General features: G+C 44.1%; 1 protein-coding gene across 3 annotated transcripts in view; it reads right to left on the bottom strand.

Annotated features, from left to right (window-relative positions):
* MARCHF3 (membrane associated ring-CH-type finger 3) overlaps window positions 1–26,075 on the bottom strand; it is a gene marked incomplete at its 3' end in the record, with an annotated part of 151,426 nt that overhangs the window by 9,704 nt on the left and 115,647 nt on the right. For all 3 annotated transcript variants that reach the window (XM_079703104.1, XM_079703102.1, XM_079703103.1), the window contains exon 3: window positions 25,783–25,987. In XM_079703104.1, the coding sequence (XP_079559230.1) occupies window positions 25,783–25,987 (205 nt within the window). The remainder of the gene's footprint in view (window positions 1–25,782; window positions 25,988–26,075) is intronic.

Below are 26,075 nucleotides of genomic sequence, written 5' to 3'. Positions count from 1 at the left end.
CTCGGGGACTAGCAGTGCTGTGGGCTGCTGAGCAGATACCCCAAGAGGCCAGCATAGCATTTCCTACAAAACCATTGGTGGGAGGGAAAGGACCATGACAGGGGAGACAAGAGTGGATGGAAGTGACTGGAGAGAGGGGGAAGGCCAAGCTCAGGGCAGAGACAAGAGACATACGAGCTGTGAAGAGGGCGAGCGAGTTGAGGAGAGAGCTGTGTCAGGGCCAACAAAAACCTCAAGGAGTGAGCACAAGAGATGGGAGGTCAAAGGCACAGAAGACAGTTTTCTGGAACGTTTCCTCCCTTGAATGTTTGCCTGAGGAGAACAGTAAATGACCCCGAATGCCTAAATTACCCCTTTCCAGTGACAATCCGCTTTAAAAATGGGCTGAGATGCTGAAAGAAGTCACCTCAGCTCAAAAATGGAGCTGAATACATATGAAAACATAGACTATGGGGAGTTGACTTGTCTGTGAATATAAACGCAGTATTATACAAATTTAATACAATACCAGAATGATCAAGTGCAAACAGTATTAGCCCTGCTACGTGTTGTCGTGCTACCTCAGACATCTGGGCAGCTTCAAAGAAATTCAAAGAGCTCTTAGTTATCAACGTTTTCTTCTCTAAATACTGGCACTCTCTCTGTGAAGTGGAGAGTAGAAATGAGGCCTTGTTATCCCAACTTTACAGAGGCTCAGTGCGGGAGAATGACTGCTCCAGGTGATACTGAGAGGGGGATCAGAATCTCTCCACTTTCATTCAGATGTCCTGTCAGTAAACTATTTGAACATTGACATTGCAAGACATGGAGAAGTCCAGGTTCTTTACCGACGTGCCGACCTAGCAGCCGCCTGACCCCCCATGCCCTCCCCTCAACCCCGACGGCCTAGATTCTCCCTGGAAGCAGATCTGGGAGCCTGGCCTACTTTCCTCTGTGTCCCCACTGGTTGGAACATAGTAGGTTCTCAACAACTGCGTGACAGATGTGCACAGACAAGCTTACCTCATTGGCTAGGACTCCCCCCCAGTTTCTGTTCCTTGGGAATTCTGAGTACGTTTTATTACAACTACCTTAGCACTTTATGTGGCCCTTGACATTGCTCAATGAAATGACTCAGGAATGCAAGGAGGTAATTGTGGATGACTACTGAGCTCTGTTTGATGTAAAATGAATTGCAAAGGCAAACTAGAAATTGCTATTGCTTGTTTCCAGTTTCCTATTTTCTAATCGTTCTTTGATCTTCTATATTCCTGAAAAATTTCCAGGCCACTTTTTATGTTCATGACCACCAGTACCTGCATTCTGCACCGTATTAACACTATACGTGTTCTTCTTTGGCTCAGTTTACTCTTTGTATTGTTTGCTGCTGGGTCACGTTTAGGTATGAGGTTCTTCAAACAGGTACTGCTATGTTAAAATCTGTGACTTCTTCAGGACCCTAAGTATAATTTATCTCCTACACAAATGCAGGCCCCATGAATAAGACCACTGGTAATGTCTGTTGAGGAAAAATTTACCCTGTGCCATGGTAAGAACCTCTGCCAAAGTATCCAAATAGGCTGATACAGGATATTTACACAAACAGAGTTTATAACAGAGAAAATGGGATCTTGCCTCAAGTTTCCAGCGATAGGGGATTGTCTAACTACAATATGGAATTTACTTAAAATAGACTACTATAAAGTAATCTGAAATGGTAACGTATATTTTATATTTACTGACATGATATATTGCTGAACAGGAAAAGAATTCTACTAGACAGAATGTAGAGTATGATCCTGTATATGTAGTGAGGTATTTACATACACATGGACATTTAATAGATTTAGTGAATTTACGTAGACAAAGACCAGAGGGATACTAGCAAAATAGTTGCTGCTCTTGGTGGTGGAATCAGAATGGTCTTTAATTTTTTTTTTTTATTTTTTGCGTTACGCGGGCCTCTCACTGTTGTGGCCTCTCCCGTTGCGGAGCACAGGCTCCGGACGCGCCCGCTCAGCGGCCATGGCTCACGGGCCCAGCCGCTCCACGGCATGTGGGATCCTCCCGGACCGGGGCACGAACCCGTGTCCCCCGCATCAGCAGGCGGACTCGCAACCACTGCGCCACCAGGGAAGCCCTAATTTTCTTTTTGTATGTATATTCTTGTTCTTCTAAAATGAACATGGATTACTTGTGTAAATATATACATATATACATCCAGAGGGAGAGAGGGAGGGAGGGAGACAGGGAGAGAGGAGGGAGTCAGGGGAGGGAGGTGTCTAGTGCACAGCAAACTATAGCAATAAAATAAACTATTACAGAGCCAAGGCTGGGGCACGCCACTGCTAGCTATTTGGAGTGTCTTATGCAATGTCTCGTTGAGTCTTCACAATAACCCCGTGAGGCAGGTGCTAACATTATCCCCATTTTACAGATGCAAACACTGGGGAGCAGAGTTTAATAACTCGCCTAAGGATAGATTGCAAGTGGGTATTAGAGGTGAGATTGAAACCAGCCTCACTTCTGTTCCTTGCTCTCCATATTTATGTTTTCTTTCTGCACCAAATGGCATTTGCATGTGCGTGCGGACGTGTGTGTGTGTGTGTATACGCCTGCACATACACACACTAGATGTTTTGCAGATTTTCAGCTTGGTGGAATACGGTAAGTCCTGCTGTTTTATTGGTACATCAGATAACTGAATGGTTGGCTGGCCAGGATGTTATCATGGTAACTTTATAAAATATTTTTAGGCCGCTGTTCTGTTCTATCTTAATTCTTTTACTAAACCACAATAAGGTCCAATTTCTGGGCATTTAATCTCAGCTACATTGTCATGCATTTTAGCTTAATTCTTTTTTTAAATTTATTTATGGTTGTGTTGGGTCTTTGTTTCTGTGCGAGGGCTTTCTCTAGTTGTGGCAAGCAGGGGCCACTCTTCATCGCGGTGCTTGGGCCTCTCACTATCGCGGCCTCTCTTGTTGCGGAGCACAGGCTCTAGACGCGCAGGCTCAGTAATTGTGGCTCACGAGCCCAGTTGCTCTGAGGCATGTGGGATCTACCCAGACCAGGGCTCGAACCCGTGTCCCCTGCATTGGCAGGTGGACTCTCAACGACTGCGTCACCAGGGAAGCCCTAGCTTAATTCTTAATAGGCAAAAGGTTGATCTCAATTTTTGTTCAATTACATTTCTTGCTTTTATATGTCTTCTGCCTCTCTTACCAGTTATACTTATTATATAGAGAGTATTATACCTATCCTGTAGTAGCATCTTCATCTCCCACACATTCAGTAAAGAGCCTGCTGAGGCAGAATGGCAGGTTTGTTGGTGTGTCCGTCTTCCCACTGACCTGAGGTAGGCCCTTACCTTTATGTCACTGGCATCTATAGCACATTCAACGTTCACAAGGTTGAATGAATGACAGTAGCTTAAGTTTACATGTTTACTCAGACCTTACAGTACGCCAAGCACTATCTTATCTGCTACATGTAGTAACTGGTCTACTCTTCAATAATCTTTGAAAGAGGTACCATTATTATCATCACCATTTTATAGATAGGGAAACTGAGGCTCGGAGAAGTTAAAAAACTTGTAGAAGTTTGGCCTTGGCTTTGATCTGTGTGGTCTAGCTCCAAGGACTGTGCTCCTATTATATAATCATTGTCAATAAATAAAAGGGGGGGGGGAGGAGGAGGAGGATTGCACCTTAACTGGTGTTATCAGTGCAAGAAGGAATATTTACTTATCATGGTTCCCCTGGTACAAAATACCCGTTAATTTATCCTGCTGCTTGTGGACAGCTTTTGCAGCTAAAATATCATTCTTGAAGAGTCTTTAGTTTGACCTTAGTCCTCAGCTTGTACTTGGTGGTTAGCTGTATTTTTTTTTTTTTTTTTTTTTTTTTTTTTGCGGTACGCGGGCCTCTCACTGTTGTGGCTTCTCCCGTTGTGGAGCACAGGCTCCGGACACGCAGGCTCAGTGGCCATGGCTCACGGGCCCAGCCGCTCTGCGGCATGTGGGATCTTCCCGGACTGGGGCACGAACCCGTGTCCCCTGCATCGGCAGGCGGACTCTCAACCACTGCGCCACCAGGGAAGCCTGGTTAGCTGTATTTTAAGAGCAGAGGTCTGTGATCTAGAATGCTAATTTGCATGGCATCTTTCACTTGGCAGGTCCACCCATATGGCTTCCAGGGGGTCTGTGGGCAGCCCAGGGCACCTTCCTGCCTTTTGTTCTCTGATTCCATCAAAAACATAAAGCAGACAGAGATTGTGCAACTGAAAGCCCTAGCAGTGAGCTGCCCCTTTTTTGTGGTGACCTCATTCCAATCACTGACTTGTTCCCGAACCATGAGATTGATCTACTCTTGGAAGTAGGTACAAAAACAACCAACCAACCAACCAATGAAACAAAACAGAAACCTCCACCGTAATCAGCAGTATAGGGCCTGAGACAGCAGAAGGAATTAAAGCAGCATTCCATTGCCAGGGACACAACATCATTCACTGGCTGTAAATGTACATCCAAGGTGAGCCAGGCACTAGTGGTTACTTTCAAGGTGGGTTAACTGTAGGTTCAGTTCTAATGACAGTGTCAGTTTGTTAAATCCCTACTGGCGGGTAGGGGTGAGAGGGTGCAGTGCTACAGGACATTAGATCCTGCCTCCCAGACTCTTAAGTTAATCGGCTTAAATCTCCAAAGCAGACAGGACATCAGGCAGGTCAGTTTGTACTGGAACCAGATTACACTCTGGTGGCTAATAGCTCTGATCGATTACAACCTTCCCCATGAATCTCCTTAATAAGAAACCATCATGAGAATGAAAGAAACTGATAGAAGGGGTAAAGGTGATAGAACCATAACAAATTTATGGAGTAGAAAAAAAAAGAAAAAAAAAAGGCATGATCTCAGAATGTTTACTCAGAATGTTCACCTGCCTGAGCATCTCCTGTTTATCTGACACTTGGCAGAGTTATTTACCAAGCGCTTGCCTTTCTTGGGACAGGGCTTTTTTTTTTTTCTTTGCGGTACGCGGGCCTCTCACTGCTGTGGCCTCTCCCGTTGTGGAGCACAGGCTCCAGACGCGCAGGCTCAGCGGCCATGGCTCACGGGCCCAGCCGCTCCGCGGCATGTGGGATCCTCCCGGACCGGGGCACGAACCCGTGTCCCCTGCATCGGCAGGTGGACTCTCAACCACTGCGCCACCAGGGAAGCCCTAGACAGGGCTTATTCTTGAAGTCCAACACAGCCTGCACTGAGTTGTCTTGCTTTCCTGGAGAGCCACAATGTGAAAGGGGCAGTGCGAGGATCAGAAGTATGTGACAGGTCCTCTGCATAATTTAAAACTGAAGATGAAACCTGAAAATCATGCATTTCAGTTAACTTGAAACAGCAGAGAACAAAACCAAACAGACTCCCGCCAGTGTTTTAAATCCCCCAACTCCGCAGTCTGTCAGTGAATTTCCAGGACAGCTGAAGCTGCTCAGAAGGTGATTCTGATTCCAGGGCAGCTAAGGAGATGCTCGCTCCAGACATCCATCAACCCCGACTGGAAACAACGCACTTCAAATGAAAACTTCACAGATGATTTGCTCAGGACCCTAAATGCCAATCTCCAGCCTCAGCCTCTTTCCAAAGCTCCAGATGTGCATATTCAGCAGCCCACTCAACAGCTCCACTTACATGACTAATAGACAACTCAAACTTAATCTGTCCACAACCAAACTCTTGATTTAGCACGGACCTCACGACCTTTCTTTTCTGCAACCTGAATCAGTAAATGACACCACCAACCACCCAGTCACTTTGTCATCCTGTTTCCTTTGTGTGTCTTACCCTGCACCTCCAGCCCTTCTGTAAGTCTGGTCGGCACTCTTTCGACATACATCTGGAATCTGTGCACCTCTCTCCATGTCCACTGCTGCCATCCCGGGGCCACCATCACCTCCTACTTGGGAGGCAACAGCCTCCCTGCTTCCACTCTGGTCACCTCCTAGGCCAGTTCCAAAACAGCAGTCACAGTGACCTTGTAAATATATAAATCAGATCATGTTGCTCCTTTGCTTAAAATTCTCCAGTGGTTAGAATATAGCTCAAACTGTTTACCTGGGACTACAAGAAAACCTGACCTCACCTCTGCCTTCCTCTGTGTCTCTCCTATTACCTCTCGCCCTTCATTTTCAACTTTACACGTGGCTGTTCTCACATGGGGAATGGGCTCTGCCCATGTTCTTGCACGGTTGGTTCCTTCTCATCATTTAGGTCTCAGCTCAAATGGCACCTTCTTATTGAAAATGCTCTTTGCACCTGTGAGCACTACCTGGCTACATTTTCTTTTTTTTTTTCTTTTTACCTGGCTATGTTTTCTATAGAGCACATGACACTCTCTGAAATGATGCTGCTTATCTATTTGCCTGATTGCTTGTTTATTTTTTGCTCCCCACTTCAGTGAGAGCTCCATGATGGCAGAACTTCATTTTTGTTCCTTCTTGGATGCCTCGATCCAAGAACAGTGCTGGAACATTGTAGATGCTTCATGAAAATGAATGAATAAACATCTGAGATGCCAGTAGCCCTGACCAGAAATGATCTTACAATATTAGTTAGACTAATCAAATCAGTTGGTGAGGAGAAACTTTGTTGGCAGGTAAACATTAAGTCCTGAAGTTCACTGCTTTTAGCCCTCTAGGTTAGAGGTAGCATTCCTTATGTATCACTCCCTTTAGGTTCCCAAGAGAAATATCTACATAGTATTTTTTTTAATATTTAAAAAATTTGTTTATTTTATTTACTATTTTTGTCTGTGTTGGGTCTTCATTGCTGCGCATGGGCTTTCTCTAGTTGCAGCGAGCGGGGGCTACTCTTCGATGTGGTGCGTGGGCTTCTCACTGCAGTGTCTTCTCGTTGCAGAGCACGGGCTATAGGCACGTGGGCTTCAGTAGTTGTGGCTCGTGGGCTCTAGAGCGCAGGCTCAGTAGTTGTGGTGCACGGGCTTAGTTGCTCCATGGCATGTGGGATCTTCCCGGACCAGGGCTCGAACCCGTGTCCCCTGCATTGGCAGGTGGATTCTTAACCACTGCACCACCGGGGAAGCCCCTACATAGTGTTTTGTTGCTACAAGGTGAAAAACCTGTAGTTTCTGTTCAAGCTTTTTTTTTCTAAGATGTAAATAACCGTGGAATACCATCTATTTTTCCATAGATCATGAAATAGCATGAGAAATCCAGTAAATTATTCAAGGTCCTTTGTACTGTTTCCGTCACAATTACTATCTTTTTTTTTCTAGAATAAAACTACCTTGAAATATATGAGAAAAAGAGAATACCAAGTGTCCACTTAAAAATTATACAACTTGGGACTTCCCTGGTCCCAAGACCCAACGCAGCCAAAAATAAATAAATTAATTCATTAAAAAAATATATACAACTTGAGTTCAACCAAAAATATGTACTGAGTGCCTATTATGTGCCAGGTATTTTTACTGAATTTAGTAACACCAGGTGGTGGTGTTATTCCCATTTTGAATTAGGGTATTAAGCCTCAGTGAGGTTAAGTGACCTGTTCAATGTTATGTGGTGGAGGAGCCTGTATTTGAAATCTGCAGCCTACTTACTGTTCTTTCACATCTTCCCTTGAGCTTGCTTTTGTGCTACATAAAACCTTGATCCTAATTTTTGTTTGCTTTCACAATGGATAAGGTTGGAGAAGTAGCACTAAGCAGAGATAAAACACGTGCTTGGAAGCAGGAGACAGGATGCTGCTTCCAGGTGCCCCCTCTTGGTTCCCCCTTATGCTGTGTGACCTTTATCAAGTTCCGTCACCTCTCTTGGGGAGTGAAAAATGGGGGGGGGTCTCCCTCAAAGGAGTGGGAAGGTGCAGCTTTGAGGGGAGTAGTGAAAGCCCCTCTCAAGTTGTCTTAACTTCCCACTTTTGTTCAAAATGTCAGGTTCAACTGTAGAGTGGATATGTCATCTTTTGACCCTACTCTCTTCTGAGCCCCAGGCTTGTGGATCCTGCTGTGTGTACTAGATCTCTCTCCGTGTGTGTAATAAACATCTCACACTTCACCAGGTCCACAATGCCACACTGGATTCACAGCCACCACCCTAACTCTCCTACAAACCAATTCCACTCCCAGGTGGTTCCACACCAGTACACGGCAACACCAACACCCAAAGGCTCTTGTAAGCAACCTCCGTGCCATCCTTATCTGCCTTTCCTCATTCCCCGCCCCCTCTACCCAATCCATCAGCAGGTCCTGGCAGTTCTTCTGGAACACATCTTGAACACGTTCACATCTCACTCTCTAGGGCCACTACTCTTTTCCCAGCCACCCTTGTCTTTCACCTGAACCATGTAAGAGTCGCCTCACTGTTCTACTCCTGTTATCCTAGAATCCAGGTTCTATATATAAAGCAGCAATATCACACCACTTCTCTGGCTTAGATTTCCCCAGCGGCTCCCCATAGCGCTTAGTCTAACGCCTTGCCGTGGCCCAAGAAACCTGCGTGATGTAGCCCCGCTGTTTGTACCCAGGGCTCCACAGACCCCAGGGGGTCCAAGGAGAGGATTCACGGGATCTGTGATTTTACAATGGGGGGAAAAATCACAGCTTTATTTTCACAGCTTCTAATTGAAATTTAGTATTTCACTGAGTAATGCAGAAAATCTTAGTGGTATGAGCAGTACCTGTGACTTTGTCACCTAGAGAAACCACAGACATTTCATATCACATTACAACTGTTTCAGACAAACTGTATTTCATAGTTAGTTATTAGATCTACTACGAAATGTGTTAAAGCAGCACTTATATTATATGTCACAGCTTTGTCTTTTAAATATTTTGATAGCTGTATTATAATGTAATTGGTCTTCTTTGCATTCCTATGTATTTTTGTCTTATGTAATGAAAAACATGATTATGAGAAGAGATCCATCTGTAGGCTTCAACAGACTGCCAAGGAGTCCACGACAGAAAAGTTGAAGCACCTTCAAATCTAGCTCCTTTGACCCCTCAAACAGTGCTCCTTTGCAGTGTTTTTTCCTGTTTCAAAAAAAACGAACTGGCCTGGCTCAGAGCCTTTGCAGTGGCTGTTGCTTCTGCCTGCTACTCTTCCCATATCTGGTTCCTTCTCATGGGTCATGGGTTCACATGTCACCTCTTCAGAGAGGCCTTCACAAACCCCTACCTTCTCTCTCTCTGGTCATCCTTTACCACAAGAGCTTGTTTCTTCCTTTATAACTTGTATCACCATCACAGATAATCTTTTTATTTATTTACTTGCTTATTCTGTCTTTCTTCCTAGCAGGTAAACTCTATTAGTACACAGCGTTCTTCTGGCCTATTCACAGTTATATCCCCATTTCCTAAAATATTTAGTTTGTGCTTGATAAATACTAGCCGAAGAAATACACAAATGCTTCTTAACCTGGGGATTGCTTTGAGTAGAAATCAGATGGGTTTAACTGAAATGTATACATATATATATAAAATCACTTCCCCGACTCTTCTGATCAAATCCAGTAAAGTAATTTCTGTCACAGACACATGCTTAGCAGTTGCTCTGGGCCTTCACAGCTGTGATGTGGCTGAAGTGTACATCATATTCAAGGATGCCCTAGATATCTGTGATGCTCCCTGAAGTCCTCAGGCCGGTAAGCCAGTTAATGGGCTATAATGCTCCATAAGTATTATATTTGTGTCTGGAACATTATAATTTGGCTTCAGCATTATTTAAATAAATGCTACACACACTCACACCAATGGTTTGAAATTTTCCAAGGATAAGATTAGAAGCATAGCAGGATTAGATGGCAAAATAACTTTATATATTCACTTGCAATTTCAGATATAAGTAAAATGCGAATCATCTGGCTCTAATTAGTTTAGATCATCACTGTGTGATCACAGCCAAACGGAGATTGCTTATCCAAAATATGAGAAGCGGGACTTCCCTGGCGGTCCAGTGGTTAAGACTTCGCCTTCCAATGCAGGGGGCACGGGTTCCATCTCTGGTCGGGGAGCTAAGATCCCACATGCCTCGTGGCCAAAAAACCAAAACATAAAACAGAAGCAGTATTGTAACAAATTCAATAAAGACTTTAAAAATGGTCCACATCAAAAAAAATCTTAAAAAAACAAAAACAAAAACAAAATATGAGAAGGTACTGCAGAATTATGTGGCATATGTGATCCATGTAAAGCCGGAAACATAAGAAGATGAGATAAACAACCAAGAGAGGATGAAGAGAAAGAAAACAGAAATTTGCAGAAATTCATCAAAAAAATGCATAGTGCCAGCAATAAAAATGATTACTCTGGGAGCCAATGGAATCATACCGTGTAGTCTACTGTAAACAGGACACATACAGCAGCTCCCAGTTCCTGGAGCTCTGCTTCCTTTTGGCTCTTATGGGGCCCCTGGCCCTCAAGCTGGTAAAGCTGCTGGCATCTAACACCCTTTCTGCTCATCTGTGGTTGGAGCCCAGGTTTCTGGAGCTTCGAATAATTACTTCCAGCAGAAAGACAAGATCATGGGGTAAAAGATGCCAGGACAGGGTACCAAGTAAGAACCCCAGTTGGAACACTGTACAGAAGATGAGAATATGATGAATAACATGAATAAGGATAATACATCCCTATTTTAAGAATTGGGGATATATAAAGGAATAGAGAGGGAGAAATCAAATTCACAACCAGGTCCTCAAAATGGGACCACATTAAAAAATCTGTGTCCCTCAGATGTAGTGAGAATGTGAGTATGAAAGCTACCCAGGCAGAGTGTGGTGGAGGGATTTCAATAAAATATGATGCATGTGTAAAATACAGGATAGAAGAGACAGTCTCACCAGGGCCATATATTCCCAAAGTCAGCAAGGATGGGAATACTGTGAAAAGAGTAACTTTCTGCTAGATGGACAACTGTGAGAACAGAGGAACTTTTACATTCACAGTGCTTACAGTCCAATGTTTTGCTGCCAAAAAGTTCCCCAAATATTTAGGGCCTGTCTGACCTTGCTGACGTTAGACACATCTTAGCAACGAATGGATCTGGAATCTCTCAAGGCTCCACTGGAGGCAATGGCTTAAGTTCATGAGTTGCAGTATTTGCTGGAACCTCTTTAGTTTTGTTCGACACTCCTGCCCTCAGATTTCAAGGGGAGCCCACCAGCATTCATGTATTTTGGATCGTGCTACGAACGTCATGCTCATGTTATCTAAGTTGTTCATGATTTGTAAGATTTCAGACATGCCCTTCCTTAGCCTCCTCACATCCAGGTGAAAGAGTCTCCCCCTCTCTGTCCAGGCTCCCCCAGCCACCTGTTTTTACTGCTCCCCTGGACCCTTCAGATACCCTCCATTAGGTATGGGGCCTGGAATATCAGACCACCAGGTAAAAATACGCTGCAGTGTCACGTGAGGGGAGGGTGATGGTTTCCATTTTGCTGGCATTACTTCTTTTGATTATGTTCAATGTTTGTAGACCATTTTGCTACAAATCTCCCAGAGCTGCCTTCAGGGAAGACATTCTTAATGGGTAGAGGCAACGGCTCCATGACAGGGGTCATGATGTCAGGGACTGGCATTTACAGACGGGCAAGCAGGAGACTGGCTGGATGAACACAGCTGCTGCCTGTGGGAAAGCTCGACTCCAATCGGGAGACACACATGCATTTTTAGCTTGAGCGATCCTGAGACATGTGCCCTCATGGCAGAACCAAGCCAACCATGGAAGAACCCAAGTTAATAACTAGCCCAGTCCTGTATATGTGCAGAACGGAATCAGCAGCCCTCCCATCAAGACTAGCAAATCATATCTGCTGTTGTGGCACCCCAGAATTATAATGTGGCCTCCTCACAGAAGAAGGAATTTACAGTGAAGGGTTGATAAGTTTCCCTTACTTTTCATGCTTAAAACATTTTAAGGGTGCAAGAGACACTTTTGGAAAATCTACATGTTCCCTTGCAGCTTATATAACTATCCTTCTAGGTCAGGGGTCTTTGACCCTGGGCGTAGGGCTTCAGAAAACCTTTGTGACTTTATTTGAACACTGGGTGTCTGTGCATTTCAGGGGAGAGAGTTCAAGCTTTGATCTGATTCTCAAACATATTTGTGGAGAAGAAGCACTGTTCCAGGGTATCTTCCTAAACTGTCTTAAGACACTCTTTGGTCTAATGCAACTCTCTGAGCTTTGATGAATATAGGAATATGGGCAGTGGGATTTGACTGCCTTCTGAGAATCCATAATCTCTCCTTAGACCTTGGTTTAAGAAAAAATCAACCTAGGGCACAAACTATAATATTTAAAAAATTAATTGTGCAGTTGTAGGGCAGTAGAATCATGAAAGCAGCCAAATTAAATTAAAGGGCTTAAAGAAAAAAAGGACTTTTACTGGACAAAGATGGCAAAACTTCAGACCACATAAAAAAATCAATGCACAGATGATTTCCACACAATAAAAGAGTAAAACAAGTGAACAGGGTTTCATCACATAAATTGTGATAGGGAAAAGACAAAACTTTAAAAGGGAAGTAAACCATCCACACCTCTGTGCTAGTTTTCTCCTTTCTAAAATGGAGAAGGTTGTACATACAAATAGTAGAACACGAAAGTGCCTAGAACAATGGCACAGGGTAAGGACTCAGTAAATGGTAGTATATTAAGGTAAATAGGATGTTGAGGAGTCAAATAAAAATGATAGCAAGGAAGGTTAAGATACGTTTTCTATAAAATCTGACACTGAACCTTGCAAACCTTATGCTACGTGAAGGAAACTAGTCACAGAGGACCACACACTGCAGGCTTCCATTTATAGGAAATGTCCAGAATAGGCAAATCACAGACATATAAAATAGATTCTTGGTTGCATTGGGCTGGGGGGAGGGGGCGGGGGCAGGGATGTGAGGACTGGAGAGTGAAGGCTGAAGTGTGTGAGGTTTCTTTTTAGGGTGATGAAAATGTTCTAAAATTGACTGTGGTCTCCTCCTCCGGGGGCTCATCTCATCTTGAAGTCGCTGGTATATATTGTCACTTCTAAGTAGGGGAATTCTTTTTCAATTTTATTTTTTATTTTTGTAATACTTTTCTTTTTCCCACACATTTAAAAAATTGAATTATAGACACCTCCCTGGTGGCACAGTGGTTAAGAAGCCTCCTGCCAAGGCAGGGGCCGCAGGTTCGAGCCCTGGTCCGGGAGGATCCCACGTGCCGTGGAGCAGCTAGGCCAGTGCGCCGCAGCTGCTGGGCCCGCATGCCTGGAGCCCGTGCTCCGCAGCAGGAGAGGCCACCGCAGTGAGAGGCCCCTGCTCGGCCCCCGGTCGCCGCAACTAGAGAGGGCCTGCGCATTGGTGAAGACCCAACGCAGCCATAAAAAAAAAAAAAAATTGGACTGTAGGTGATTTACAATGTTTCAGGTGTACAGCAAAGTGATTCAGTTATACATATATATGAGTGTGTGTATATATATATATATATATATATACACATATATGTATATCTATATTTTTCAGATTCTTTTCCATTATCAGTTATTACAAGATATTGAATACAGTTCCCTGTGCTACATAGGCGGTCCTCGTTGTTTAATCTATTTTATCTGTAACAGTATGTATCTGTTAATCCCAGATATAGTAGTGTGTATAAATTAATCTCAAACTCCTAATTTATCTCTCCCCCTGTTTACCCTTTGGTAACCCTAAGTTTGTTTTCTATGTCTGTGAGTCTGCTTCTGTTTTGTAAATAAGTTCATTTGTATCATTTTTTAAGACTTCACATATAAGTGATATCATATGATATTTGTCTTTGACTTACTTTACTTAGTGTGATAATCTCTAGGTCTAGAGTAAGACAACTCCTAAAATTTTTTTAGCACATATAAAAAGTACACAAATCATAAATAAGCTGGTTGATGGATTCTCCCAAAGTTTAAAACCCATGGAACATACAGATCAAGAAATAGAATATTCCTAGAGTTACAGAACCCTCCTCCCCCTCCCATGCCCCCTTCCAAGGGAAATCACTAACCCTGATTTTTAATATCCTAGATTAGTTTCACCTACTTTTGAACAAGAACTTTGCCTGTTTTTGAGTCACCAGTGCATATACTTTAGTGTCTGGCTTGTTTTGCTTAACATTATATCTGTGAGATTCATCTATGCTATTGTTGTAGTTGTAGTTCATTTATTCTCATTGCGTATAGCATAATTTATTTGTCCATTCTACTGTCATTTCTGTGCCAAGCCATCCTGGAGCCTGAGGAAAAATCAGTAATACTGATCCTGCTTTTATTTAAAAATTTGATATTTTGTTTATCATGGAGTTTTTGCATTACTTTTGATTGAAAAAAGCCATTGCATTAAAATATTATTTATCTTGAGTATTAGATTTTTGGGCACCATTTAAATTTTGCTCCTGAGGTGAGTGCTTCACTTACCTCACTCTGGTTCCAGCCCTGTCTGCTAGAGATGGACACATGAATTTTATACAGTTTTTGGCAAGTATAGGTAGTGTTGCTCTGAACATTGCCGTACATGTTTCATGGTGAACATAGGTATGCATTTCTGTAAGTATATACCTAGGAGTGAAATTTCTGTAGACAAATTAAAAAATATTTTTTATTAAAAAAAATTGACTGTGGTGATGGTTACTGAACTCTGTGAATACACTGAATGTCACTGAATTGTATGCTTCAAATCCGTGAACTATGTGGTAAATGAATTGTATCTGAATAAATGTGTTTTAAAAATCTGAGACCGAAAAACAGCCTTGGTAAAAGCGACTTGAAGTGTCTTGTAGATTCCCCTACAGACCACCCCCACCTCTTGCATGAACCCTGTTTTGTAGATATTTCTTTCCGCCTTGCCATAGCTTCATCCAGTAGGGTCATTCTTCAGACATATGCATCTGTCAGGTACATCTTACAAGCAGCCGAAAATGTGTATATTTTGATGAACGAATGACTTCTGGGTTTCAACATTACACTCATAGCTTTTAAGCAGATGAGCCAGTGTTTAGCAAAATATGAGAGCCTTTTTCTTACTTTCATCTCTCAGGCCTTGTCTCCCATCATCTGCCAGCTTTATTGCAAAGATCTAGCCTTTGGAAGTGAGCAAAGTGTTAGGAGGGGCTGCATAATTTTCTAGGATGGTGAATGTTTTCTCTTCATCTGCTGATTTCTGTTTTTACTGATTCTACACAGATATGTCCTTAATGCCTATAAACTCTATTTTACAACTCTCCTGCCATTCCTACCTGCCAGCAGCATTTCACATATACTACACTAGCCATTTTCCCTCAGAGCCCTAAAAGATTTTGAACTTCACCATTTATGCCAACTTTCTGTCTCTAATAGGATCGCTGGAGGTGAAGTGATGATAAAATAATGAGTAGAAAATATTTCATTTTCTTCTTTTAATCTGACCTCAGTCTTCACAAACAGATGTTTTACACATTTTAATAGGTGGCACACTGAAGAATTAAGCCTGCTTTTCAGTATTCTAAACTAAAAGCTTCAAAAGACTTTTTTTTTTCTCTTTCATGTTAGACACACACAAACATAACTTTGCTCTCATGTATCCATCACAGCATAAACCTATCCCTCTAGCTCTGTAGTAATGAATGGCAAAGAAACAGTTTTATCCCAGACAATCTCACGGGGTCCCTGTCTCTTCACGAATGAAGTCAGGCAGCCATGAGGCACCGCACAGGAATGTAAGTTTAGTGAACAATATGGAGGAGGAAAGCAAAGCGACAAGACCTGGAGGGTCTTTCTTATCTTTCCCCAAATCTGCGGCACCTGTCAAGAAAGGGAAGCAAAGAACGGAGGCAATTACATACAGAATTCAAGAGAAAAACCAGGGTTCTCCTTCATGAGCTGCAAGACCAGTGTCACCAATCCGAGTTACGTAGATGACAGTCTTTAAAGAAATTTACCTCGCGTGTGTGTACAACCATATTATGAGCGATTAACCTTCACAACCTGTTCCTGAAAGGAGGGAAAAGGCTCAAACATTTTGAGTTCACCAGGCTTTCTAATAACATCTCTCCCTTAGGAGAGATCTCAGAAGAAATGGGTGACATAGTGACTCACGGAAATGAAGACGCAAGTGCCGAGAAAGAGTAACTAGATGGAAAGGGAAAAAGACAGGGTGTGTAAAGTTCCTTGGAAATGAAGAATGAGTTTTCTGGCTTCTAACAGGGTGGTGTACCTAAGAGCTTTGTTTCCCCGAGACCAGGGTATCAGGAGCACAGAGAAGAACTGCCATTCCACTGTCCCAGCACACAGGAGTCTGGCACAGCTCGTTGTGGTTGTGTTGTTGTAATGCACTTCATTTCTTAGAAGTAGTTTTAGATTCACAGCAAAATTGAGTGGAAGGTACAGAGAGGCCCAATACACCCAGTGCCTCCCCACATGTACAGCCTCCCCCATTATCAACATCCTCCCCCCAAGACTGGTACGTTTGTTACAATCGATGGACCTAGATTGCCACGTCATCACCACCCCAAGTCCACAGTTTACATTAGGGTTCACTCCCGGTGTACACTCTGTGGGTTTGGACACATGTATAACGACAGGTAGCCACCATTGCGGTGGTGTACACTGCCCTAAAAATTCTCTCTGCTCTGCCTGTTCATCCTTCCCTCCCCGCTAACAGCTCTGGATTTTACGGATGAAGCCAACGTCAAGAGGAAATCAGGGCTTTAATCATCACTTTTTGCATTCTCCCCTTTTTAAGGGACATTTAGTCCCTTAGAAAGGCTGGCTGTTGGTAAAGAAGCCCTCGCTTCTGTGTGTGCTTGCACCTGTGTGTGTCAATAAGCAAGTGAAAGAAAGCAGTCTTGAGCCAGGAAGGAAGAAGCCAGGTATGGTGGCAAGTGTGTGGACTCTGGAGCCAGAGGAACCTGCATTCTCCTTCTGCCTTCTCTGCTTACTAGCCCTGTGGAGATAAGATGACTATATAAAGTGTATAGCACATAATATTTCCTCTCTGCCTAGGAAATGGTTAAATAATTTAAGAAGAGAAAACTCTGGAGTGTGAACATCTTAAGGATAAAAATAGATGGAGTCACAGCGAAATGAATGAATGCCCCTGGATTGGAGTGTCATGTCAAGATCTGTGCCTGTGCTAGAAAACGAAGATCTTAGCATAAATGGGCAAAGCAGGGTGTTATGCAGTGAATAAATGACCACTGAGCTCCCACTGCCTAACTGAGGATACTTCTCCACTTGGCTCATTCGAATATAATTGCCCATTAGGCAGCATTTAACCATAATCATGTACTGCTCACAATATTTCACACCATTATGTGTTTAAAAATGTGTATTCTTTCTCTGGATTTAAAAGTGTCAGGTGTTGGCACTTAAAACTGAAAAGGCAAGAGGAGGGCAGGCACAAGCCCTCAGCGGGGAGTTTCATGCTTATTTGGTAACTCTGCACCTGAAGTCTGCACCAGGGCTTATGCAATTTATGCCTCACTTCAGTTCAACCTGGTGCCTTCTACCTGCACAGGGCAGCTCCTGTGAGCTAAATGTGCCTTGTTATTTTGGCAGGACTTAGGAGAGAGATGATTACTGGATGTAGTCATTCTGTGACATTTCACTGCTCCTGGATCACACTCGCCTTTACAAAGCTCTCCCGCCAGCTGCCCAGGGACACTTTCCCCTCCACCCGCTGCCCCCCGAACTCCCATATAGTAACTTCGAATGGTCTGCCTTTCCAAGAAATGGACCCCTTGGTGGCCAGCACTACCTGTACTGTTTGTTCTTACATTTGGAGGTAGCTCAAAGGGGCTGGAATCTTTCAGGATTATCTCCCTCATTCTGTTTACTTCTTGTTCTTGGCCCAGGTGTGCTTCAGGGAAACCTGGCTGAATTTTCTCCTGTCTTTGAGACTACCTGAGGATGAATTAGTGACGATTCCAGACATTTTCTCCCTGCCCCCTCAAGAGGCTGTTCTTTGAAAGGTATGCCACTCACAAAATGGTGACATTCGTTAATTCTAGGTGGTAGATACAAACCTGTTTATATAGTGTTCTTTGCCCTCCTCTGTATGTGTTAAAGCACAGAATAATTAAAATTAAAAAGTTGTGTGGGGGGCTTCCCTGGTGGCACAGTGGTTGAGAGTCCGCCTGCCGATGCAGGGGACGTGGGTTTGTGCCCCGGTCCGGGAATATCCCACATGCTGCGGAGCGGCTGGGCCCGTGAGCCATGGCCGCTGAGCCTGTGCGTCTGGAGCCTGTGCTCTGCAACGGGAGAGGCCACAGCAGTGAGAGGCCCGCGTAACGCAAAAAAAAAAAAAGTTGTGTGAAACAATTCTTGGTGTTTTGCATCTTTGCGCCTTGCTGCAGGAAACCCTCAGATGGGGAGGGGTTGAGGGCAGCTACTAGGACCAAGAAAGGTCCTCTTGAAAACCTGAATTCTAACTTGTATTTCAACCCAAGCTTACTGTAAGTATCAATACAATTTAAAATACTAGAATTGGTCATGTAATTCTTTTAGTGCATGGAACAGGATTTCCCCCCCAAATTAGTCCTTCCCCAGCAGTGGATGGGCTGAAAACCCAGGCACCAGGCAGTTAGCTCCCTTCCATCTGGCGTGGCCATGTGAACACTCAGTTGACTTAGTTTTTTAATGAAGTGATTTTTAATGAAGCAAGCTGTGAACTTAATAGGTACCTTAAAACAGCTTCTTTGTAACTAAGCTTTAAGTAACGAAGCAACTGCCAAATTAATCACCAGAACCAAGAGAAAAATCCAAGACTGAACAACTGTAGGATCAAGCATTGCTGGACTTAGGTCATCAGGCAGGTCATCTCAGCTGCTGGACAAAGGATGGGGAGGCTGGTGGCTTGCTCAGCAACCTTATCAGAGGTCAAGGAAGTGCTTGGCCAACACTAAGGGATGCTGCAGTGCAACGTACCTCTCACCACTGTTGGTGCTAGTACCCTGTCTCTTAGTGGTTCATTTATCGTGTGATGTTGAACCAGCCATCGCGGCTCACTAATAATGTGGGGACAATAGAAGGGAGACCATTGAGTTCAGTCTGTATTACCCTGGAAGAAAGATGTTGGTAGAAAGAAATCACATAGCATTAGCGAACTCTTTTAAACTCTTTGAAAGACATCACCCAATTCTGGAATCTCAAATGTAAATAGTAGGCACATAATGCAAGAGGGTGAAGAGGGCTGGGTGGGTGTAAGCACAAGGCAAGGCCTGGGGGAACTGGAAAGCGCATGCATGCCCCACCTGAAGGCATTCACACTAAAAAAAGTGTTAATTCAATAAAGCACACCTGTGTGCGTGAATGAGGTCGCCAGGTGGCTAGTTCTGCTCTGTTTCACTGGTGAGGAAGCTGATGCACTAAGAGGAGAAATGACTTGTTCAGGTTCTCACTGAGGTGGTGGGCAGCCAGCTGGCTGTCTCACGGTTCTAGAACAGTAGCCACAGCCAGGATGTTAAGCCCTGCTAGGAAAAGTCACCGGCACAGATGTCACTCAGCGGGTCTTTGCTGTGTTGTCCGGAAAACAGACACAAAGTCCCTCCACAGGCTCCCCTTTCTGGTACATTATCTTTCCTTTGTCCTTCACGCTACGAGTCCTGACTGCTTTAGGAGGCCTTAGCTTGGACTGGAGCGGGTGGAAGAGCTGCCTCTGCGAGATGGAGCCGTAGAGGAGGGGGCCTCATCAGCCCCAGGGTAGCTGAGGACCTGTGCTCAGTGCACGGGAAGGTGGGAAGTGGGAACTCCTGGCGGGTTCAGGTAAATCCCTCCCCCATCCCACTGCGCAAATGCTGCCGCGGTGCTTATCTTCCATTCGTCCCTCCAGCACACAGAAGGAGAGAGCGAGGCCTGAGTGTGGCTCCTGAGACCTTCCTTCCTCCTCACTGGGATCTTGACCTCACATAACCACCGGAAACCTGTGTCTTCATCTACCAAATGGGTAAGTCGATCGTTTCCCCCAAATACTATGGTGAAGCCTTTGCTTGCCCGGAGTTTGGATTCAGAGAAGCTTGACAAACGCCAGCTGGGCCTGAATCTATCCAAACGGCCTGGTCCTCCCCATCCCCCAAAACCCTCCTCTGACTCGGGCCAGCGTCTCCCTGCCAAGCCCTGAAGCACACGTTTTCTCCCCACTGGCTACCAGTGGTACAGGGCTCCTGCCACCTGCCATTCTTGAAAACCTAATGGAGGACTGATGACCGAACGGGGAGCCAGGATTTGTGAGAATCATCACATTTGTTGTGTGGCTCAAAGCAGTGGTGCTAGTTTGTGTTATATAAGCCCTTGTCCAACTGTGTCTGTCCTGAACTGTAAGGGCAAAGGGTCATTTTTTTTTGATTTACAACCACAGGCCCCAAATACGATACAGGGTTTGCAACTGGGGGAGGGAAGGTTCTCCATTCATCTGTTTATTCAACGAACAGAGGCTTCGTGATTGCCTGTCACATGCTGTGATTATGGTCCAGCCACCTTCCTCACTGGCCTGCCCTTTGCTCACGGGTTGGAATGAAGAGGGGAGCTTGCCTGCCTCCCTTCGAGAAAGTAGGTGGTCCTCATGCCTGGGAAGCTTTCTCAATCAGTTTATACCCCCTCTGGTGTCATTCCCTAATTATCCCAATGCTACAAGGGTTTGCTGATGAAAATGAATACTCTGAAACACAAAGCTCACGTTTTTACTTACAAGAATACATTAAAAATCAAAACCAGGGACTTCCCTGGTGGTCCAGTGGTAAAGAATCTGCCTTCCAAGGCAGGGGACGTGGGTTCGATCCCTAGTCGGGGAACTAAGATCCCACATGCCGTGGGGCAACTAAGCCCGCACGCCTCAACTAGAGAGCCTGAGTGCTGCAAACTTCAGAGCCCATGTGCTCTGGAGCCCGTGCGCCACAACGAATGAGAAAACCCACATGTCACAACTAGAGAGAAAACCGTGTGCTACAACTAGAGAGAAGCCCGTGTGCCGCAAGGAAAGATCCCGCACGCTGCAATGAAGATCCCACGTGCCGCGATTAAGACGTGACGCAGCCAAAAATAAAATAAAATAAATAAATATTAAAAGGAAATCAAAACCAAACCAAACCCACTACAACGAAGCGAGCAACGTCCTCACCTAAGTCTGATAGAAACACAGTAGGAGGGTTTCAGTGAAGTCTCAAATCTATTAAATAGTGAAGCGCCAAGGTACAAAGGCATTTTTTCACAGCAGTTCAACTCTGCTCCCTGTTGTATAGCTGGAGATGACAGTGAATCCAGGGCACACTTTAAAACCATTTTCCTCAGTGACTTAAAAAAAATTATAAATAAAACGTTTGAAAAAAAAATCCTTAATCCTCAGCTCCCTTTATATCCCATTATTCTGAGTAACTGATATGTGTGAAAACAGTCTGTTTCAATTTAGCTCAACCTCTGACTCACAGGGAACAGCTTTTAAATTGTTCATACAATTCTTATCAGTCAGCTGGGGTTGGGTAAAGGAAATAGGAATATGGAAACCTAATCACTCCTTCTGTGAAAAATCACCATGTCTCCCTGATTGGAGTAAGATCAGATCCTAGGAAGCCTTTCCTGCAGATTTCCACCATTTCCTGGCTGTTTCACTTTAATCACGACGTTGTTGAGCTGACCTATTACTTCATGAGTTTCCCGGTCAAGGGTGGGTGTTACTGATACACGTCTTAGGAAAGCCCACTGGCAGATATTCCCATCACTAGAAGCTGATGTTGCAAGCACGCTACTTGCACATAGCAAACTGGGCTTCCTTGGCAAACTGCTCAATCAGATATGCAATCATGGCAACAGGCTGAAGTCAAGGCACACATTTTTGGGAACAAACTGTGATATTTTTATTGGTTTGCTGTATTTCACCCTTATAAAAGAATGGTATTAGAGTTCAACTTACAGAGAGAAATGAGGAAAACTGAAAATGAGCAGGGAGGAGACCATAAAACTACCCAGGCTGGTCATTCCATGAATCCTTTTATGGTTAGTGGATGTCTATTTACTGCCAATACCAGGTCAATATTTTGGAGCTAATTCATCTGACAAATCGCCACTGGGTACGTTTTCCATCATCAACAAAAAATATGTAGCTTTCATGAGAGAAGTGCTGGCTGTGTATGTATGATATGTATGTGGGTTATATCTGCTCTTCCTTTTTGCTATGGACGGTTCGAATGCTCTCCTTTCAAGCTTTGCCCAAGTAGGCACAGATCTTAGGAGATTTACCTTAGCTGGACAGTAGAGGAAATCCATCCACAATTGAATAAACCGGATGATCGCAATGTATCTCTCTTGGGTTGAAACTAACTCTTGTTATACTTGCTTACTTAGCACCAAGAAAATATTTAGGGTATAAAACTGGCAACGGACTTAAAAGACTAAAAGATTTAGTTCCACCATGTAGGTGGGTAGGTAAGTAGACACACACAAGCAACTTACTGAAGTATAATTTACTTACCATACAATGTACACATTTTAAGTGTAGAATGTATTTTTTTGCCCAAGAATTTGAGGCTTATAGAGACCAAAGAGATCACAGAGAGCCTGTAGCTCATCCTCCACACTGCGGCTCAGAGAAACAGCCACGCCACCCAGATGGTCAGTGATAAGTGGAGAGGTGATGCCCTATTTGGAGAGGCTAATAGTAACCAGCCTATTGATTTGGCCATTTTGAGTAGAAACTCACCCTTTTGCAGGGAAAGGGAGGAAAGACTTTATGTAGCAGCCTGTGTAGAAGATGGCTCTGGGTTCCTGATATGTTAAAAATGAACATCCAACCGCTGGCTGCAGAGAGTGTAGGAAAGGATGGAAGGGGAAGTGTCTTCCCAACAGGAATACTGAGGAAGACAAAGGCTTACGGTGAATGAAGGACTGAGAGTTTACTAAAGAATGGGAGTCTGAGGTGTTACAACAATTCCGACTGATGTAACGTCTGGATGCTGACAAATAAAATTTATAAATGACTTTTTCAACCACTTCCTCTAGCAATGGAGTTGTTATTACCCCATTGATTTTGAAATGAAATGTTATGGAATTTTCTCGCTTTAATGAGGAGGCAGATCCAACTGGTAAATAAAGTAATGATTAAAGCAATTAAAAGAGTGAAAATGAGAAATAAAGTAACAGTACTCCTAATGCTTAACCCAAATAGGCAGGTTTTGCTGATTTACTAAAAAGATTCATGTTCATCTAGAGGTAAACATATTGAGAAGCAATGCTCACTGTGAATAAACCCGCCCTTTGGTAAGAGGATAAAAGTCAATTAGTAATGTCATTTGTTTAAAAATCTGCCTGCACCTGGTTCTCATTTGTCCTCCAGCTGAGAAACCAAAGACAACTTCTTTTTATTGCTTGTGGTCAAACAGCAAGTTCATTTCGCCATGGGATGATCAAATGGCCAGCCTCCCCGGCTTGAGAAGGTCTGCCTTTCACTTTCAACTTGTTCAATCATCATTAACTCTGAAAAATGTCACATTCCATTTGTGCAATGAAAATTTCACCACCAGTGACCGTTTGGGTGAAGTTTTTGTAGGCGAGGCCCTAAATCTTGCAGAGCACCTCACACATTCTCAAGGTCATTTGCCTCGTTTCCTTGTTTAATGACAGTTGCCTAAGATGCTGGAGTCCGTCTATAGCCTGACATCAGCAGCTCTGAAGAAACCTCTGTGTTGGGGTACGTGTCCCTCTCTGAGACTGAAAGGGTTCACACATGTGTGTTATCTGACACGCACACACATACACCCCCTCCTTTGTTATCTATTGTATTATGCATACACACACTGGGTTTTTACCAAGCAAAAGTCTTCTTTACTGGGGAGAGACTGGTAAAAAAAAAAGACCACTGGATGTAGCCCATTCAAAGCAGGGTTTCCTTACTCTGGGAAGTCGGCTTCCCTGGAAGAAGATGCAATATCAACTTGGGAAGGTTCCAAAAAGTTTCTGGAAAGGAGAAATAGGCTTCTTTTTTTTCTTTTTGCGGTACGCGGGCCTCTCACTGTTGTGGCCTCTCCCGTTGCGGAGCACAGGCTCCGGACGCGCAGGCTCAGCGGCCATGGCTCACGGGCCTAGACGCTCCGCGGCATGTGGGATGTTCCCGGACTGGGGCACGAACCCGTGTCCCCTGCATCGGCAGGCGGACTCTCAACCACTGCACCACCAGGGAAGCCCTAGGCTTCTTTTTTTTTTTTTTTTTGTGGTACGCGGGCCTCTCGCTGTTGTGGCCTCTCCAGTTGGGGAGCACAGGCTCTGGACTCACAGGCTCAGTGGCCATGGCTCATGGGCCCAGCCGCTCCACGGCATGTGGGATCTTCCCGGATCAGGGCACGAACCCGTGTCCCCTGCATCGGCAGGCGGACTCTCAACCACTGCGCCACCAGGGAAGCCCCTAGGCTTCTTTTTAACGTTTGCCACTGGGCTTGGAAGTCTTCACCTCCTTTGTTTATTATTTAATTATATTTCCCCCTCTGCAGAGAAGTTCTGAAATGCAAATCCCAATGAATGCAGCATTGGGCCAAATCCCTCACAGCACTCTACAAAAACGAATTTCTGGAAGTGGATGTCAAGCAGCAAGATGCCTAAATTAAGAGGTCACTTGATCCAGAATCTTAAAAAGAAGCATAGAGCTTATTGGGGCAAGTCAAATAAATTTTGTGCCATTTGGCAAGCAAGTCATAGTTAAAACAGGCCCCAGTTAGAGGTCCTGATTAAATTTTCAAGGTCAAAACCAAAAGAATGTTTAAGCAGAGCTCCCTATAGAGTCTTAGTGCCAGGGTGCTAATACACCATTTTAAATAGCCTCCAAGAAGGGCTTCTTGATTTCTAGCTCTAGTTTAATGTCAAAGTTCCACTGGGTCAGCTGCTGAAATAAGGAGGAGGTTATCAGCCTGACTGGATTATAGCCACAATGTGTTGGTCCCTTTCAACTAGCTATGCTTCATAATGTATTAGAATATTTATTGTTGCCAATATCCAAGTTTTGAATGACTAGAAGTTGGGGGTAGGAGAGAAGGCAAAAATAATCTAATAATTTTTTCCAATTCCCCCAGTTAATACAAGACCAGACCCTGGGTCTAAAGAAGCATCATATGGCCCCTAAAATAGGAAAAGGAATGTCCTGACATTTTAATGGCTGAGTTGACAGCATCACTTTTAAGAAAAGAGATTCCAATCCTAAGAATCTCTTTAAGAAAAGAGATTCAGGTTATTAGCTGAAAAAAGCTTGCATGTAATTTCCTAGGAGAGACTGAGACTTTTCTTATTCAAACACTTGAATATGTACCTGGTATTATAAGTGTATAGTAAATATTAACTCATTTAACCCTCATAGTAATTCCAATAGGTGAAGTCACTTACCTAAGGTCGTAGAACTATTCAAACCCAGAAGTCTAAGTCTATATGCATTATACAATGCAGCTATTTTTTTTCACAAAGACTTCTCAGACTAGGCAACCCAAATGCCCATTTATCTGTTGCTTCAAGGTGAGCAGAAGGTGTGCAAAGAGAACAGTGTTTGATCTGTTTGCTCCACGTCACAGGAATGGGAAATGGAGATCAAGTCTCTAAACGTCCCTTCTCCTCACACTGATTTCGCCCACTCTCTCGTCTCCACCTCGTGGAGGTCACCTTTCTACTGTTGGCTCCTGAGTGCTGGCTCTGTCTGTCTGTCTCTCTCACATACACGCACACACACACAGAGCTATTACTGTGCTTCAGTGAAGCTGCACAGGGTTTATGATCTGGGCATAAAAGCAGACATCATTTGCTCATTAGAGTTAAGTTTTCAAGACGTGCCCCAATTACTGACCTCCACTAACGGCCTGGGTTTGCGCTCGACTGCAAACCTGAAGTGGCAGAGTTCACAGTAGCTGGTATTTGAGGATGACAGCCAGTGCTCCAGGCAGCTCCGATGAATTGTCCCCAGGGTCCCTGTACATTCACATGGAGAGAGCAAGTCCTCTTGGCTGCTGCCCTCGTGGCAGATCCTGCACATCGGCCGGTCATTGAAGGGGCTGCAAGAGAAGAAGGGGCACCTGCTGGTAACGGGCTGGAAACCACCGCCATGCCGTGGTCCTCTGGCTCTGTGTCCTTCGGACCCTC

This window comes from Hyperoodon ampullatus (assembly GCF_949752795.1).
Source record: "Hyperoodon ampullatus genome assembly, chromosome: 4".
NCBI lineage: Eukaryota > Metazoa > Chordata > Mammalia > Artiodactyla > Ziphiidae > Hyperoodon > Hyperoodon ampullatus.
This window is presented reverse-complemented; position numbering and strand designations above follow the sequence as displayed.